The 16,649-nt window shown below is 36.2% G+C and overlaps 1 protein-coding gene across 5 annotated transcripts in view; it reads left to right on the forward strand.

Annotated features, from left to right (window-relative positions):
• Positions 1-16,649, forward strand: part of LOC139975713 (uncharacterized) — a 205,863-nt gene that overhangs the window by 152,678 nt on the left and 36,536 nt on the right. For 3 of the 5 annotated variants that reach the window (XM_071983811.1, XM_071983812.1, XM_071983814.1), the window contains 2 exons: positions 9,885-9,951; positions 15,794-15,841. In XM_071983811.1, coding sequence (XP_071839912.1) covers positions 9,885-9,951; positions 15,794-15,841 — 115 coding nt within the window. The remainder of the gene's footprint in view (positions 1-9,884; positions 9,952-15,793; positions 15,842-16,649) is intronic. The other 2 variants (XM_071983815.1, XM_071983816.1) reach the window with 1 other exon arrangement.

Raw genomic sequence — 16,649 nt, forward strand, 5'->3', positions numbered from 1 at the left:
AACCAGCTGGAAATCTCTCTGCCTTAACTTATTACACAAGAAATAACAAAACTACTGCAACATGCAGGTCTCCACAAACTGAGATTTTTAGGAGTGTGAAATTTGGAGCTTGTTTTATTATTTGCCAAGAATCACCAGAATTTTCCAAGGTTTTAATTCGCAAATGGAGTTACTTGTGAAAGAAAGAAAACTCTTCTTCCTCACCGGCAATTTCAGTTATAGAGACGTTGAGACTAACATTCACTGTTAACCCTCGCATACTGTAGGATTGTATCAAGGACTTAAAAAAAAAATTAAATCTGAAGAAAGAAATTATTTAACTTTTGAAATACTGGATTCAGCAGAAACTATTCCTATTTTTAATTTCCATTGGCGAAGAAACATCTTGGATTGAGTTGTTTTTTCATACAGTGTGATTTTAGTACTGGAAGTTAAAGTAATGGCTCCGGTACATGTTACTGCTGTAGTCGCACCACAGAGGAGCAGATCCATGGGATCGAAATATGGTTCAAGCAAAGCAAGGTACGGCAGGTTATTAAAATTTGATATAGATTGGACTATTTATTAGTCATTCTAAATTATTATTTATTGTTTCCCTTTTTGGCACAATAATAATCGTTGTTTCGTATTAATTTACACAGATACGATACTTTAGTGAAAACTTTGGAACATATATGGAAGTTTAATATTGCTTACAAATATGTAATAGACAGAATTTGTTTGAATAAAAAATTGTTAATGAATTAAAAGTTAACTGCAACTTTCTGTTTTCTAAGTTGGATAACGTTGATTCATTCTTTGGAATTCTTGTGGAATAAAGTTGTAGTTGATATTGTTTTGAGACTTTGGAGAGGAGGGGGAGGGGGGGAGGGATCTCAGGGAAAAGGGGGTTTCAAGTGTCCTTAGCTTAATTTGCTAGCATAAAAGTTCTTTAATCTTCAGCACACAACAAAATATCAAGTGAAGGATTGTTACATGAATTGTTGTAGTTTAGTAAAATCGGTTTGATGAGTTTGATTCACCAAACAAATCTGCATATTTTGTGAGAGATTAAATAACTAGCATGTTGTTTAAAACGTGAAATTTTGCTAAATTATTCCTACTGTGTGTTTTCTTGCTTTCCTAAACTTAAAAACGGGCTTTACATTGATATTTCTGCAACTTAAAACGGTTTAAAAAAATGCAGTTTGAAAATAAAAATCTTTTGGGGTTGGGGTGGGTTTTTCTTGCAGTGTACCATAATTGCAAAAACAACCCTGAAAGGTAAACACTACTGTTGCGACACAATGAAATGAGGATGACCTAATTATCATTAATTGTTCATGAAGTCACTTTTTTATGATGATTTTTATATTTAAATAAGATTGGAGGAGTTACCAGATCATATGACAACAGTGCTTAGCAATTAAGAACTTAACTTTTCTCTCTGTTGTAACAGTTGAAATTACATCCATATTTGGTGCATTGTAGATATCTTTGACAATCATTATTTTTGATAATTTTGTGGTGATCTGGAGTTGTTTTTTTTTTTCATTGTTTGTTGATTAATGTGCTTCATCAAATTTTGCAAAGAGGGTCTGATCGCTTGACTGCTCGACCGTAAATTATCTCGTTGCGGCTCATTATTAATACACTGGTTAATTAACAGAGCTATGTTAATGGTAATTCCTTGTGTTTATTGATGTCTAATTGTAGACTTTAGGGGAGGGGTGGGTAGGGGGGGTTGAGGGAGAGGGTTTTGTGTGACATTATATGCATGTTAAATTTTTCCTTTTGCTTCTTCTTTTTCTTTAAAAAACTGAGTGAAATCTTAAACTATGGTGCTGTAATAACACAATACTGTTTATTCGATTGAAAAGTTAATTGATTACCTGTTAGTTTAATGTGCATATTATGATTGTGTAGGCTGCATGCACTGTGTATTACTGTATCATACAGTCTGTATATGTACACAGTGTGTGTGTCTGCGTGTTTGTGTACATGTAAGAAGGTTATCAATGGAGATTCAATCTATATATTATTTTCCGTGGATGTTAGATCTGTGTCGAGTTGGAGGTAGGGGAAAGAAAGTCGATGCGTGACAAAAGTTTGCCACTCTAGATAAAAAAAAAATACTGCCAGATTTAGGTCTTTAAATCATTCAGAATTTCAAGGACGGATATCTTTCCAGATTCCTTCATAAAACAGAAAGAGGAAAAGTTCAAATGTATCTAAAAAACGTGGAAAATGTAGGTTGGTATGTAATTGTAAAGTCCATTTGCATATTCGACTGCCACGCAGTGATATGAGACAGACAAATTCAACCTTTATAATTTCAGTCCCTATAGAATTGTTCACTACTGTACTGTTTGTTATAAGCACAGGTTCACTGAATATCAAAGGTGTGACACAGAGGGATAAAAAAAAATATAAAAAGAGAGATGATATGATTTTGTTAACGCTAGATGTGCTAGTCTGTTCACCTTTGAAGGGCCCTTCTGAAAGTGGTAGTTTCCTGTGTTACTGTATCCAGCTGGCCGTGTGTCGGCGTGTGTGTGTGTGTGTCTGTGTGTTTTCGCCATGAGATGTACATATGTCCATGGAAGGTGACCCTCTTCCCTTTCAGGGTTTGTGTGATGAAAGAAGTGTGGATTAGAAATGAAATTATGTTCAACAGCTGATGTGAATGATAAAGTAGCTCAGTATATGATATGGATACGAAAGAGGGTCTGTTATAGATCAGAAGATTGGGTTGACATGCATTGAACTTTAACAAACTGATGGTTTGGGTCTCCCATATCACATTTGTCCCTCAAGTGTATCTACTTTCTTTGTAAAGCGCCTTGAGCAGTGGCTTTTGTCTACTGATTTGGCACTTTATAAGTCTCAATTAATTATTATTATTATTATTATGATTATTATTATTATTAATACAACAGAAAATTGAAGTTGAACTGGTACAGTATTAATATTACAATAAATAATATAAAATATTTGGATAGTAAAGAATTAAAACAATATGATGGCGTTTCATTCAAGTTTGAGAAATAGACATTTATTGGGGGGGGGGGGAGGGGGGTTGTAAATATTACATTGATTAGGTTGCAAGTCCTCTTTGAAAATATTTCCCTCTGACAAGGTCCAGGCAACAATTGGGGATTAAATACAGATATTAATGTAAAACTATTAATAGCAGATAGAGCTTAATATCTCTAGTCCTCAATGCAGAACGTGCAAATGACATATGCCGGTTACAAGAAGTCCTGTCAACTTGAGATTATTACAAATTTACTGTCGCTTTAAGAGTTTAAGACGCCTCGTACTTGTTTCCTGATTCACAGTTTGCCATTAAGTGAGTGTTAATTCCTTCTATTATCTTGGCCATCTCTTAAAAGTAATCGGGGGGAAGTCACGGCAACTTAGAGTGTCAGTAATTATAAAGATTTTAATTTCTCTTCGAAGTAAATGGCACAAGTTTCCTTAAAGTGAACAAGGGAAAAGAAAGGTAACTTCCCTCTATACCTTCGCAGCGAGTTGGCACAGCGTGTGATTTGTCGTTTAACGTGCTAAATATATATATACGGCAGAGTTATTTTGGTGCTTTTCAATCTGTGAGAAACTTCAGTATTTTAAAACCAATTTTAAGCCATATTGTAAATTATATATGAGATGGCTTCCAATAGATTTTTAAAATCTGTTTAATGTGGGAAGTTATTGTTTAGATTGATAATATATTTCCATTTGTCCTGAAGTCAGTAAAATGGGTTATAGAACTGGACCAATTTTGCTAAAATGCTCTTGTTGAAATATAGCGAAGTATATGAAAGGAATTAAGGTCACATCTTGTGTCACTTGTGGCGGCAAGTCCAATGGTAATCCAGTGACCAATTTAAATAGATCTCTACTCCACAGCATCTGCATATATACATTACTCAACTGATCTCATAACCGCCCTCTACCCTGGCCATAACTTTTCCCCGCAGGGATTCTATCTAACCCCTTCAGTGACCCCTTTCTTACCCATGTCGTATCCCATACCATTCAGCATATGTGGATTCTCGACAGCATAATATTGCTGATTATTGCATTACTTATTTTAACAAACTTATATGGTATGTTGTAAATTATGCAAGTTTTTCACTGATCATGAAGAAATTGGTTCTCACACATTTGATCACATACCATATATAGTTAACAGTGAACTTTTACCTTGAAATGCTAGAGCCATATATAGAACATAACTTCCTATCTTCAGCTAATTAGGACATTGCCTCCAACCTCACTCTGGTCTAGCAAAGCAAAGGTTGGGGTTTTAACCGTTTTATTGTTCCTGCTTGGTTGGCTTTTCAAGGATTTTAAGACAAACCAGCTGAAAAGTTATGTTGTGGTGGTCTAAATAATTTCCTGTCTCTTCCATTGCACTTTCAATTCCTATGTATGAAAACAAACCATTTTATTTTAAAAAGACTCACACATACGCAAATAAAAAAAAAAGCAGTTTGCTGTGAAATTAAGTTGTAGTCTATATATAGGAATAAAAAATGTTACTCAGCAAAAGTCAGCAAGTTTTTTTTATTTTTTTTATTTTTTTTTATTTCTGTTACCAAAATTACAAAACCATATTGTATTTCCTATGAAGATGCAATATGGTAACTTTTTTATTATGGTCCACACGAAGGCCCAAAGTGATGCACTTATTTGACATATAGCAATCCATGTGCACCATGAATATGCTGAAAGTAAAGGCTAGGCCTATAAGTAAAGTACACCATTTATGTATGTAACTGTTGCAAGCCTAAGCTTATATTGCTCATGGCTATATCTTTGGATTTGAATTGAATTTGTGTCACATTTTAATACAACAAGGAATATAGTCAATGCCCTTCCTACTCATTCTACCATCCAAATCGCCTGGATCACATATTTTCGCGGGGATTTTTCCCTTCGGATTTTGTCCGTTTTTTTTGGTGATCAGCTGATCTTTACAATAGCTCTTTAATCTGCTTTAATGATCAGCTCAGACTATATTTGGGCATTGGCATGGATTTGTCTAGTATGCACCTTTCATTTCCCTTGCAGGCCGTATGAAAACAAAACATTTTTTTATTCATGTCAGGAACTCAGGATGTTGTTGCACATACCCAGAGATTCAAGTACTGTACCTTACGCCCACCTTGAAACATGTTTGGAAATGTTTCAAACTTTAATAGGCTATTGTTTTGCGACTGCCCTTAGCATTAGAATGTTTCATGATCAGACAAACGGACTCGGTGATACTAGTCATGTCTCCTGCAGGTTGATGTCACAACGCAATTAGTCATTATGCAAATCAAAATAATTAGTCGTTATGCAAATCAAAATAATTAGTAGTTATGCAAATCAAAATAATGCTTTCATGTGTTGAGGGAAGTACTGTACATCCTAAGTGTATCGGGAATCGAGTCTCAAGTTAATTGTGTCCTCGATACTAGAACAAATAAAAATAAAAACACCAAAGAAAATGAGTTAATAGAAATGACAACTGATGGTTTTAAGTGCGGTTCTTGTTTCATGCACGAAAGGACCCGAAAGCAATTTTTACAATTAAAATTAGAAACACAATATATCTTTGATCAATATACTGGGAACTTTGCATTGCGGAACCTTGATTTTGCAATGTAATAGGCTAATAGCAAAGGGGAACTTTTTTCAAAAGATATAATATCTGTCTCACATTACCTATCATTTCTACAATATATCTTTGATCTATATACTGGACAATTTGCAATGCGGAACCTTGATGTTGCAATTTAATAGGCAAAGGGAACTTTTTCAAAAGAATTCACTTCTGTCTCACATTACCTATCATTTCTTGCGTATATACTAGAAATTAATGAGCTACCGTCTAAGTACTGTCAATGCAGAAATAAAGGAAGTTGTATTAAAAACGATCCCATCTATCCTGAAGAATTTTTGAGGAACGTAGAATTCTTTTGTTCCGTTACTTCCCTATTTGTGAGGAATTGGTCCTGATATTTTTTATTACCTTTTGTAATGAAAGAAATGGGAATACTTCGAAAATGATTTACGGTTCACCCGGACTGGTGTACCCTGACAGAATGGTATCGATTCCACAACCAGGAAAGCCCGAATGTCTCGGATTAATTAATCGTTGCGACATCTATGATTGTCGTGTACAAAGACAATTAATACATATGACATAGTTAACCAACAGGCTAAAATTAATGAATTGCTTATCAATTGGAACCTGTGGTGTATTTGCACGCTGTACAGTTGCTCACAGACCTGTCCTTGGAATTTATGTTCATGTTATGGTAATTACACGACCAATGCATAAGACCTAATATTGCTTGGGGGTATGGAGCTCCTTAGTATACATGTCAGTGGTTACAAGGAATGATTCATAATGACAATTACACAACCATTATGGAGAAAATAACAATAGAAATGTGATATAAAAAAATATAAAAATTTGCAACCTATAAGAAAATCAGCAATAATCTCTCATCTTTTGGGCGTGATACTTGAATACTCAGTACATACTTCACCTATAAACCCAGATTCATATACAATGTGGGTGTGGGTTTTAGTTATACTTTGATATCATCTAAAGGTAGACTATATGATGGTCTCAGTCCCTAAAAAGATCTCTGTTTTGTTTTGTTTTGTTCTGATTGGGGGGAGGGGGGTTGTCATGCAGGAAGGCACTTATGTGTTGATATTAGCCAGAATTGTACAGGATTTATGCTCAATTGGATTCTGGTCGCAATTGTACTGTATAAGTCAGGATCGTACAGCAGATCTATATGTAGCCATTATCACCATATAATTCTCATAAGGAAGGATATTTGTGGTTTTAATTGTATCTGCTGTGGGTGAAGAATTATGAACTTGCATGTACTACAATGAATGTACATGTGGATAAACTGTGAGCAAAATCTGTGAAGAAATATTCTCAAATTGAGCAAAATATACTGGTCTATAGGGGGGGGGGGGGAGAGGCAGGCCATTCTACAGTCCTGATCAGACATTTTGCAAGGTTCTGTACTTTGGAAAAGGGGGTCACTGTCATGGCATTCAAATTTCGTTCCTAGTCTTTAGGTCAACAGCTAGTTGGAAAACGCAGAGTCATCGGTAATTGCTAAGCTTTGTAAAGGAATTCACGTCATTGGTACTTAGAAGTTTTGGCATCCAATTTGTTTGATTACGTCAGAGATGTTGGGTTAACATGTGTGACGAGTTATGCATTGGAAGTACTCGTTCAGGCTACTTAATACAGAATTCTCATGAATGATGATTCAGTATATATGCTTGTAGTTTGACAGTTAGAGTTAGATGTCTGCGTTCTGAAGAAGCTATGCGAGGAGATTGAGTTTGATGGCCAACTCAGTCTCAGATGATGAATAATACTTGTGAGCAGTTGAGGGGCAGTGGGGAGGGGCAGGTGTAGGGGCAAGGGAAGTGGCAGGGGAAAGGGCAAGGGGAGTGGAAGGGGAGGGGCAGGGGAGAGGCATAGAGTTGATAATGTTGCAGCCAACTCAGATGAGGCATAATACTTGTGAGCAGCTGAGGGGCAGTGGGGAGGGGTTGGGCAAGGGGAGTGGCAGGGGGAGGGGCAGGCGAGAGGCATAGATTTGGTAGTTGACGGCCAACTCAGATGAGGCATAATACTTGTGAGCAGTTGAGGGAATGATGGGGGTGCTGGAAGAGGGGCAGGGATGAGGGGCAGGTGGAGGAAACAGAAGTAGTATATTTCAACATTTTGGCTGACAGTAATTGGGAGATCTTTATAAGTTGCAATAGTAATTTTAATTCTATGTTAATCAGTTTCCTGCCTTACAGTTTCATGGTTATTCAAAGTGGTCTCAAACTCAATGAAGTCCATGTGGTATCTGATACTGTCAAAAGAATCTGTTCCGATTCGCTTTTATCCATTGTCTTTCTAATTGGGCTATTTTTTGATTGTCCTCCAAGTGGTATGTCACATGTATGCTGGTGCATCAATCACAGCACATGGCTGAGCATGTGAAAGGTTTATCTATATTTTCTTTGGACAGTCCTACCTGCTAACAGTTTTATGAGGCTTGGCCTTGACTGGTCAACCCCTTAGCCTAGGACAGGAAGTGTTTCATTGACCTGGCGGGCTGTTGAGCCACTCATTCAGTGTAATTGAAAAGAAGTATAGATTTACAGAATTTGCTGTTTAGTTCACTAGAGTAGTGAAGAAATGGGTGAGACAAGGGTGGGGAGCATAGAGGGGGGTGGGGAATGGGATGTACTCTATTTTCAGTACTGAACATATGGGAGTTTACAAATTCACTTAAGGTAAAGGTAAAAATGTGACTGTTTGAGAGATTTGCTCAACAAACAAACAAGTTTGTGCATTTGATACTCTGCATGTCTGTGTTTACATGATAAATACAACTGTCAGGAGACCTACAGTATTGTGTCAAATATGAATTTAACCCTGCGAAATTATATTCCTTATCACAATGGTACATGTTAATTGTACCATTCATTTTGGAACATTTTATCAAATTCCTTACAAATACACTGACTTTAAGTGGATCGATGAGTCCTGCTAATCTTCAAACAGGACAGACTAAAGACTATGATGTTGTGGGACATTTATCGGATCGCAAATCTATCAGAGGGAATAATATTCACAAAATTTGGAATCGTCTGTCTGGTCTAGTGTGAAAACAGTCCTCGAGTCGAAACTTTAAACCTGCAGTATTTATCGGTTTGTTTTCGACTTTGGCATGTTAGCTCCCAAGTTGCATCACAGTGGGAATTTCTTCTTTATTATTCAAGAGGTTTTCCTGCCTTCGTGTATTTTGTCCTTGGTTTGTAGTCTCTGGTGAACCTTATCTGATGTTGTACAGGGAGATAAAAGAGGCCACCGTGAGCGTCACATGGCATTTCACGCTGTGATTCATAAAATCGCCTCTGTTATTATTTCATCCAATCAAGTAATCTCTACTTCGGGCTCTATATTATAGCCTTTAGACTTGTAGATAAAGGTTTGCTGTGCTGTTTATCTCCACAGAGTTTCCGACCGACTGGCTCGTTTGGTTCTTTGTTGACGCTAAATAATTTACTATTTTACTCCCATATTTTTTTATGGAAATTATACCAAATTGACTTTAAAGCAGCTTTTTGACATGAATTTTACTTTCTGTCGATACGGTACATAAGATTCATGAAGATCAAACAGATGTTAAACTCGCGAGAAATTAGCTAACTTTTGATGAAATAATCTCAAAGCGAAGGTCGAAAAGTTTCTGATCGTTCTACGAGATTGGTGTTTCGTTTGTGATGGTTACAGAAATTTATGGAAAAAGTGCTTTGATGACAAAAATGTTAAGAATTCGAATCAATTCTTGGCCTATTGTAACCTTCACCTTCTTGGTGCCGGGAACATCTAATCATTTTGAGAAAAATACTGTTTTGAGTAATCATTTTGAGAAAAATCATAATCATTTTGATTATGATCATATGAAAAATCATAATCAGAAAAGTTATAATCATTTTGAGAAAAATAAAGTTTTGGTAAAAGTTGTTAAAAAAAGTGTGAATAATGCTCTTCTTTACCACTGCATGTATAGTCCTGTACATCAATTTATTCTGTTCCTGGTAGAGAAGGACTGGGGAAGGGGGATTGGGAAGGGGATTGGGGAAGGGGGTGGGGTGGTATGTGGAGGGGTGATCACAAGGAAGCTGGTTAAATTCCTCTCTTTGTTTCCCATGTCAAGTTATGCCAATGGTTTCAAACAAGTGCAAAAATCCACACAATTATACTATCTACTACTCACACAGTTGTTCCCATCTCCTCACAGCTAGGACCTAACGTTGCCTCTCCGTTTATTCAATTTCTTTAATATCCATTCTGTTTTCTTTTTTAGGAGGAGAGAGATGGAGGGACAGTCGCTCGAGGAATCCTCAGGAAAAGATAAATCGGTCAACGGAAAGGTATGTTTTACTTTTTTTTCCTTTTTTTTTCTTTCTTTTTTTGGCCATTTTGCATTTTATATCTCCATTATTTCACTTCACTCTGAAAAGCAATTATACAGCAGATGGACAACTCCAATCTAATTATTTCTTCCAATCGAAATTTTTGCATGTCAAATTTTCTCTCTGGCAAAATTCATCACAGCAGGTGAAAGGATCAGTCTGAATATAATGGTGATATCATTTTATGCTACCACGGTCTGCCTGATATTATCATACCCACAATCATCACTGTATGTTATGTAATAGTTATTGTCTGTGCTAGGCTGCATAAATCAAGGTTAATATTTGAAACATATCTCTGAATCTTGCCTTAGGACTGATTACATTTTAGTTCTAACTGTTCAAACAGAACATTAATATTCAATATTATAAAAATGAAATTTTGAAGGTGCCCACGATAGACTGCATATCATCCCCTTAGTCCATTTTAAGAGTACAAACTCCGCTCAGCTTCTCAAAACATGAACAAATGCAAATTAATGAACAAGACATTGGTTACATGAAATTTGTGGAATGCAAAATAGCTAGGTTACTCATGTATTGAATAAGAGTTTTGGTCAATAAATCATGAATTACTATATATGATTGTATAAAACCACAAAGATCTCTTAGTTCAATTTATGAATATTGGCTTTGGGCCAGAATATGTTACACATGGAGGCAACAATGGAGCCTTGTGTACATCTTAAAAGTCTCATTTATGATTATTATTATTAAAAGGATGACTTTTAAGGCACAAGATTAATCTTTGTGGGACCATTCTGAAGAACCAAAGTCAGTCTATGCCATCTTTCTACACCACTTTTGCAATTCTTGAGAAATGTCCCTATAAACTGCCAAGGGTTCATTAATGAAAGTGGCTGGACTTTGAAAGTCTATACACAAAGCTCAATTGGAAATCGGGAATTTTATAGACTCAAATTACATGATTAGGCTATACATTTGATACAATTTATCAATGGCAAATTGTGTTGAATGTCATCTGAGATTGCTCTGATATTTATATGAAGTTTAAAAAAGACTTGGTTGCTGTGATTTATATTAGAATTCATAAAACAATAGATTTTTCATAAACATTTAGGCCTCCAATGAGGCGCTAACGGTCATAATTCTCTTTAGCCTTAAAGGGGCATTACAGAGGAGATTCAACATATATTTTTTATGGTGACTAGCTCTTGTAACTTCAGTATAGTCATAGAAACATAACTTAAAACACTCAAATGCTTCTTTTATATCTTGGACTATATAACAATCTGCCAAAAGACATGAATTGGTTTAAAATAGCCTGGATGTATCGGATGTTGGAGTTGGCAGACGACGTTTAAATATTGATGATGATATCCTTAGAGATTATTAGCACAGACAGTTCACTGTCACCAGCCAGCACTGTCTGTTGTGGGAATCCTTGACTACTCCTCTCAAAATCCTGCACCGACCGAAACTACATTCACACTCTCTCACATAGACATGGCATTATTCTCTCACACATAATTGGCCGACAACGTTATCACCTCTCACACTCGTGCACACCCCTTAAGGAAAACCTCAACACATTCCACTCCTTAGACCGTACTTGGCACAGACTTCTGCGCAAAAAAAAATTCTTAGCGGAGCTATTTTCGTCGCCGTGTTTGACTGTCAGAGAAGTTGAGTGAAAATTGATCAGTATTTTGGCATTTTAATTCTGCTCCACCGGGACGGAATTTTTGGATTCCCCACGGACTATTAGGAGAAAATGCTAGTTAAAACGTGACCAAATGCACCTGAGTGGAAGACCGTATGGAAATGATGGCTAAGTAACCCCACGAACGGCTAGAGAAGTTCATGTCGCTCATTAGAGGAAGCTGCAAGCAGATAGGAGATGTTGCATACTGATCATGTCGAAAGTTAAAAATTTTTTTTTTTTTTAATTCTGCGTTCTTTCACGGCTTGAATATATTTATAAATTAGATAGCATTTAGAGGCAGGCTATTTTCAGCAGTTGTTTACCGGTTGGAAAAGGTTGTTTACCCGGTGGAAAAGGTTTTCTGCCCATCAAAGTACTCTCTGTACGTACATCGTCGATTGCATACATGAGAATCTGTTAACAAATCAGAGAATCTGTTTTTCGGCAAAATTCGCTGACTAAAAGCAGATTATCTATTTGGTCAATTGCATCCTCTTGCATACCAAGTTGTAGTTACCATGGTTATATGGATGAGACTGATTTAGCCTTTTGTCAAAACTGGAGCAAAGAATTTGAGTTGAGAGATTGTATCGCATCTATCTGAAAACTAGACTGTATCAGTATCAGTCGTTTTCCTAAATATACCGTGCGAATAGTAACGTCATGAGCAGCATGTTGAAAAGTAGTTCCGTTTAGGTGATTTATACACTGACAGCTATCCAAAAACGATGCGATCCATTTTATGCCTCGGTACGTAGGTACCTGCAGCTGAATCCTGGGGAAAAAAAATGTGTGTGTCTCCCCCTCCCATGAATAGAATCAAGGGTTAACATTTCCTCAACCTGGGTAAAATCCCCTATAAACTGTCATCCTACTGGTGCGATGCATATTGCAGACGTTTCTTAACGTTTGTCGTTGTTCTTTCCAGGCTGTTTCTCGTAGGATAGCTAACGATACTAGAGTTTCCTTGTAGGGACTGCACGAGCAGTCATCCTAGTTATGAGACTAGATAAACAAATCATTAAAATTATTAATTAGATGCGGTAATTAATGTAATTAAACAGGCAGTTTAGTGACCAGTCTAGTCTGAAGTTTACACAATCGGTTTTCAAATTGGTTAGCAACGGAATGTATACAATAATAAATTTGACAATCAACAGGTTTTTAGATTAGAGGGCTGATATGAGCTTGAGTTTGATTTTATTTCCACGTAATATAAATACAATGGTGAATAGTAAATATACAAGGAGGTGGAGGAGGATTGATATGGCATGGTCGGCTGGCCATTATTGATTAAGCGCTATAGACTTGGATAATTGATATCTTTAAAGCAATCTCAAGTAGAATATTATGAACAACAAACTGAAGGTTATACTGCAAAGCATAGAACTAATATAACTAGATTTGATTTTGTAGTCTTCCCACTCAGGTCCTTATAAGGGCAAAAAATAGACCACTGGTATACATAAAATCTAATCTAATCTAAATCAAATCCACCCACCCTTTCTATTCAATATAAACAGCTGTAGTATGAATGGTTTTAGTTGGCAAATGACTCGTACTGTAAATATTGATACTGCAGTGCATACCTTAAGAAACAAGGGGAAAACAATAGTAGGAATATGGCAGGTGTTAGAAGGCCCTAGATGTATTCGAACCCCAATAGTGGAATTACAGATGGTATTATATGGATCGTATATTGATTGCTTAAGTCAACTGTGGCAACAGTTGATCAAATTGTTGAATGTCGAGACTCCCTTGTAAAAAATCACTTTCATGCAACACAGGAGTGTAATAGCCTCCCTTCACCCTCTATTAGGTTCTATAACCACACAGCACACAGCAACACTGGTGTCACCACTCTTCCCGCCAGCCCGCTCGCCCCTTGGACTTGTTTTTGGATTTCAGATATTAGCTCATGAACGATCACGACACGGAGGGCGACATAGCCTGATGCTACAGAATTGGATTATGCATATTGCAGTGCGTTCCAGGCATATGAAGTCTACAAATGGAGACCTAAGACTTAATTTGAACACACATAGTTCATAATAGTTGCGTGCGCCAGGTTGGGGCTGTGCTACCAACAGGAAGCCCCCCACCCGACTCAGTGGACACTTAGATGTGAGGCACTGTAGTGCCCTGGGAGTATCTGCTTGAGTTATGCACACATTGGTGTGGTGGTGTTATAAATAAAGTTCTTTGCAAACATGACCAAAGCGTTCACTGCTGTGACATCTGTGTGAGATAGCCTAGCTTGCCTAACTGACAAAAGACATGTGAACCTTCAATGTTTAACATTATTATTGAACTCAGGTAACAGCACATTACATTACATTATAGTACCATGCATTACATTACAATTACAGTACAGTAAAGTGCAATTTGATGATTTCAATCTTAAGATGTGTCTACAGGCTATGGCATGTATACATGCAATAGTAGTGATATCAGCTCTCTTGACTTTTTCATATCACATAGCATTATATTACATTATAGTACATTACATTACATTATAGTGCAGTGCATAACATTACATCGCATCACATGACAGTACATTGCATAACAGTACATTACATAAAATCACATTACAGTACATTACATAACAGTTTAACAGTACTGGGTGGACTCTTCAAATGTCAATGTAGTTTATTAGCTGTACTATCACATAACACACATGATTGACTGAGTTCATCATTCTAGTTTCCCGCAAACTCCATACCTTTTATACCAGTCGGTACAATACAGATTTTACCAATGTTCTTAAATCTCAATTCCAAACCTTTAAGGTCACTGTTTCTGAGTGGATACAAAAAAAGAAGATATTTTTAATTGCTTCTTAGAAAACTATACTCTTGACAATTCAGTAGTGATAGTCAAACTTTCTAAGCTAACGTAGCTTAATCTTTGTCGACGTCTTTAAAATGTGGACGGAAAAGGAAACGATAGGTTAACCTAACTACAGGGGGGGCCAACTATTCTGAGTCAAAGCTTTATCCATGTAAGAATTATAAACATATGTATTCGATATGCCATCAGTGTACCTTAATAATTGTTATTTTCATCTCTTTGCCTGTGGTTTAATATCCGTAATTTCAGAGTTGGGCTTTGGGTTGGGTGTAACTATATTAACCTAATTCCCATGATATATATATATAGTGATATATATATATAGTGATATATATATAGTGATATATAATGTATATAGTGAGTAATATATATATAGTGATATATATATATATAGTGATATTTATATATAGTTATAAATATATAGTGATATATAGTTGTTTTTTTGCTTCCTTTTTTTTTTTCATTCATTCATTTATTTATTTCTAGCAAGTCAAAACTTTCACAAAATAATGATAAAACAGAGATTGTAGTGTGTACATATATAAGTGATATTTACATGTTTACATTGCTAGTACTGTTTATCTTATTGTAACTTTATTGCATGGCATAAAGGAGAAATGAAAAACTTGTGCAATACACACTAAAATCATTTTCCCTCTACACGTTTCTGTCGATATTTCTCAGGACAAGACTAATTGATCAATATACACATCAAGAAAGTGTACACTGGCAAAGCAAGGATTTAGGTCAGATCAATTAATGGGAAAAGAAAGAAGACAATAACAAATATAATCTGACAGTAAAACAATAAAACCCAATACATCTTTGTTTAAATCTAATAACTATAAGATCTCCTATTGATGCATGACTTCAATATGGAAATCGGGGTTATACAGGCATGAGCTTTTTCCGCGAATTCGCGGAATATCCGTGATTTCTTTTCTACCTCGGGGACAAAAATTATTATCCTAACACACTGTAGCATAAGCAAACTGGAGCCTATACCGCAATTTTGGTAAAGTTCTGTGATTTTTTTTTACCCCAGGCTCATCCCTGTTATAGGAGAGGAGGGGCAAATTTGACCTAGATATTTTCATATATATATATATCTGGTTGCAGGGATACCATTTCCCCCACCCCTCACCCCCACCCCACGTGCAGTCCTGCACCTTCATTCATATGGTAATTAGCCTGCAGTTACAGTCCATCATGCGTTAGATTTACACCTTCCACTGGCAAGTTGCACATTTCTCTATCTCTATATATCTCTCTCTCTGCTTTCAGAGTTCAAATGCCGACCTTGATTTCTTTGAATTTTTGGAGAGAGTGCAGGTAAGTTCAATTACATCATGTGTGCACCCACCTTTTTCAAAATGCTCACGGCCTACTTTTAATCATCACCGGTCAAATTTGCGGACACCACCCCGGAGAAACGATTAACGATGATCGACGGCCAGAAAATATCGGAACGTTTTATTTCTCGTCCGTAACGGACTTGACGGGAACTTATAATGTATTAACGTTATTGATTTTTGTGTTTGTATCTGTCTGTATATATGTATGTTGTTCTGTCAGTCTGTTAGCCTGAGGGGGTGATGGGGGCAGGATTAAAGGATTAGAGTATTGTTCGTTTTAGGATGTGCTACATTTCTTTGTTAATTATCTTTGTTGTTTTATAATTTGAATGATTTCATTGAAGAGCTAAGTTTCAATAGTTAATTCCTATTGTATGCAGAAGGCAAAAAAACATCTCAATTATTTTAGATCAAAAGTAAATGTGTTCCTTACTCCTCTTCGTCAATTCTGTATAAAATTATCTCTCCAAGGAGGTCTAATTTTTCAAAATATTATAAAAAGTTCAATCAAGTCGCATGGTTAATTCCTGATTTGTCTTTATATGCCGCTTGAAATCGTGTTATCTGATGAATAATCTCACCCACATACAACGATGTTAAAAGTTTGGAAAAAGTCTGAAAATTTGATGGCAGTATTTTTGTAAAAAAAAAAATCTAGTTCTTAATGTTGAGAAGCCTCCCCCTCCCCCCCACCCAAAAAAAACACCCATACAAACACACATATAATTAATTTTCCCAAAATCTTGAAGGGTAATGAATTCATCGCGTGAAGGTAATTATGCAAT

The sequence above is a fragment of the Apostichopus japonicus genome, chromosome 11 (genome assembly GCF_037975245.1).
Source record: "Apostichopus japonicus isolate 1M-3 chromosome 11, ASM3797524v1, whole genome shotgun sequence".
Lineage (NCBI taxonomy): Eukaryota > Metazoa > Echinodermata > Holothuroidea > Aspidochirotida > Stichopodidae > Apostichopus > Apostichopus japonicus.